The 2,786-nt window shown below is 35.0% G+C and overlaps 1 protein-coding gene across 1 annotated transcript; it reads left to right on the forward strand.

Moving 5' to 3' along the window:
- The first annotated feature begins 213 nt into the window (after positions 1-213).
- LOC149545876 (GDSL esterase/lipase 6-like) lies at positions 214-2,078 on the forward strand. Its single transcript, XM_089794502.1, has 5 exons — positions 214-457; positions 549-662; positions 1,054-1,274; positions 1,385-1,643; positions 1,732-2,078. Exons 1-5 carry the CDS (start codon positions 214-216, stop codon positions 2,001-2,003), a joined length of 1,110 nt encoding a protein of 369 aa, XP_089650628.1. The 3' UTR covers positions 2,004-2,078.
- The last annotated feature ends 708 nt before the right edge of the window (positions 2,079-2,786 follow it).

Consider the following 2,786-nt stretch of genomic DNA (forward strand, 5'->3'; position numbering starts at 1 on the left):
TCTTTTTGCGTTTGACTGAAAAGAGTTGGTTTTATGCGATTTATGATGGTTTAAGTATTGGAAGCTTCTATCCTCAACTACTATACATCTCTTCCATTAATCTTTATTATTAAAAATTTCACATTCTTTTCATTAAATATTTAGGATCTCGAATAGCGATGAAGTTATATATATATTTTATGTTGTTTGGTGGATAGCCACATCAAAACAAGTATGGAAAGCTCAGTGCTGGGTATTTTAGGTGGGCTGTGGCTCATCGCTACTTGTTTTGCAGCAGCTGAAAAAGAGCCTTTTGTGCCAGCCATATATGTGTTCGGAGATTCCCAAGCAGATGTGGGGAATAACAATTATATACCAGACTGTTCAGCCCGTGCAAACTTCCCACCATATGGCGTCTCGTTTTTCCCCAACCCAACTGGTCGTTTTACTAATGGCCGCACCATTTTTGACTTCGTTGGTAAAATTCCTTGTTATAGATTTCCATGAATCGTTTTAAATCTTGGTAGAAATAAATGAGACACTTTTAATAAAGTTTATTGTGGTCACAGCTACTTATCTGGGGCTTCCTTTCTCCCCTCCTTATCTCCAACCAGAGGCGGACTTTAGTAGTGGGGTGAATTTCGCTTCAGGAGCAAGCGGTCTGCTCGATTCAACAAATGCCGGTCAAGTCTCTACTCTTTCAACCCAGAAATTAATAAAAAAATGTTAAAGCTGAATAAAATTAGAAATATCTGGACTTCAACATTTAAGCTCACAATATTTTCTCGCATGGCTTAGTTTTTGGTTATAAGTCTTCGATTAGAGCTACATTTAGATAATTCTTTACTGACTGATGAAAAAATATGGACCCCGTATCATGTTTCTATGTATATCTTCCAGATTATTTTAATGGGTATTTTTTCCAATCCTTCTTTATACGTGGATAACGTCTTTAGCACTTGTTTAAAAATTGTCTGGGGTAATTAAATAAATAAATGTCATAGTTTTGGGGTTTTCTCTGATTATGTAGGTCTAATATGAACTGATTGGTTGTATTGGATTTTTACAAATCAGGATATAATATTCTAAGTATGAGAAAACAACTACTGTTATTCATGGAGTATACTGACACTCTAACTGGAGCTGCACAAGAGAAGTTAGGCAACTCTTTGTATGGAATAATAACTGGAGGCAACGACATTGATTCCTACATAACGAACAATACTCTCAGAAATACAACTACTCCAGTAGAGTTCATCACTCTGTTGCTTGCCAAATTTGATGAATACATAAAAGTAAGTATGACGATCCGTCAATGCATAGATATTTTGCCCAATGCTAACCTTAAAAAAAATGATAGTTCCATATAGAAGAGTTAAGTCATTATTACTGTTTAACTGGACAGATGCTTTACAATCGCGGAGCAAGGAAATTTCTTGTACTAAACATTGCACCTAGGGGATGTATTCCTTGGGAAAGACTTGTTGCAATTCGGATTTACCATGGCGATTGCTTCGACTACATGAATAAAGTCATTGAGATCTATAACATCGCTTTCAACTCATTTGTGACTCAGCTTAATGAAAACCTTACAGAAGGGACCATTATCAGATTTAATGCTTATGATCTTTTAACGGACATGAGCCAAAATGGTGAAGACTACGGTAGGTTTGTCTCTTTATGGAATCCCTTATTTCTATCAATAGTTTTTTATTTGTCATTGAAAATAATGTATGGAAAATTTGGGTGCAGGATTTTATGACACTAAGTCGGCATGCTGTGGAGCTGGAAAATTTGGCGCAGAAATTAAGCGTGGAAAGACTAATCCACCGAACTTGTTTTGCAATGATACAAGCTCATATTTGTACTGGGATAGGTATCATGGCACTGATAAGGTCTATAGCATTCTTTCGGAGCAGATTTGGAACGGAAACACTTCTCTTATGTATCCATTTAATCTCTCCACATTGGTTCTGGGAAAAATGAGCACTTCGAAACATTGGTTAAAGAGGAACTTGGTCTAGGCTCTCAGGTTTGGTTTTGCATGCTGGACTGGTGGGTAGAGGGAGATTTATGAGTTTGTTTAGTGGCTAATGAGTCTTTATTTGTCATATTCATAAGAATGGTAGGTAGGAAAAATAAATTTGAAGAATGGTCATATTTTTATCGTGCAGATTTGTTTAGTAAACCTTGGCTCGTTGGATTTGATCCATGAGATTTTATCTCAACTTTTGGGTTAAGTTTCTCTTCTTTGACTAACGATAGAATTTTAGAGGACTGGTTTTTTCATTAGATTGCAACTTTTCTTGTAAATCTTTTTGGGCATCAGTGTTGGGCTTCATATCCCAACAATATAACATATCAGTGTATTTCACATTGAGAGCAGAGCAAATAAATTATTCGGTCATTGCAGCTTGCAGCTTACATATCCAAGGTTTTGCCTTATATTTATACACTAGTCTTCAAGAAAAGATAAAGAGACAATTAAGAAGAATGTGAAATGAATAGCCATGACAATTGGACTTCACATCCAACAATCAGGACACTGGCAACAGAGATTAGTACATACCTATCTTTTAATTAGAAATCTATTTTAATGATCTGAATTCGAATAATAGATAATAAAATTCTTCCTTTCTATTATTCTATTTTCATGATAATGAATATTTCCAAAAGAATTGTTCAAAATGAATTTTTGAACCTCTGTCTTTTAAACAAGGTGTTTCCTTTCTAAAGTACTCAATATATAAAATAAGAAGTGGAAGGCCATGTTCAAGTAATACTCCTATCTACTAAATATATATTTT

Source organism: Cupressus sempervirens, chromosome 7, assembly GCF_028749045.1.
Source record: "Cupressus sempervirens isolate cs-2001-9-10 chromosome 7, ASM2874904v1, whole genome shotgun sequence".
Classification (NCBI taxonomy): Eukaryota; Viridiplantae; Streptophyta; class Pinopsida; order Cupressales; family Cupressaceae; genus Cupressus; species Cupressus sempervirens.

Bases quoted from the DNA above. Each gene is read 5' to 3' on its own strand.
- LOC149545876 (XM_089794502.1), top strand. From the start codon at position 214: ATGGAAAGCTCAGTGCTGGGTATTTTAGGTGGGCTGTGGCTCATCGCT. The intron at 458-548 runs GTAAAATTCCTT...TTGTGGTCACAG, and splicing joins CACCATTTTTGACTTCGTTG to CTACTTATCTGGGGCTTCCT. The intron at 1,275-1,384 runs GTAAGTATGACG...TTAACTGGACAG, and splicing joins AATTTGATGAATACATAAAA to ATGCTTTACAATCGCGGAGC.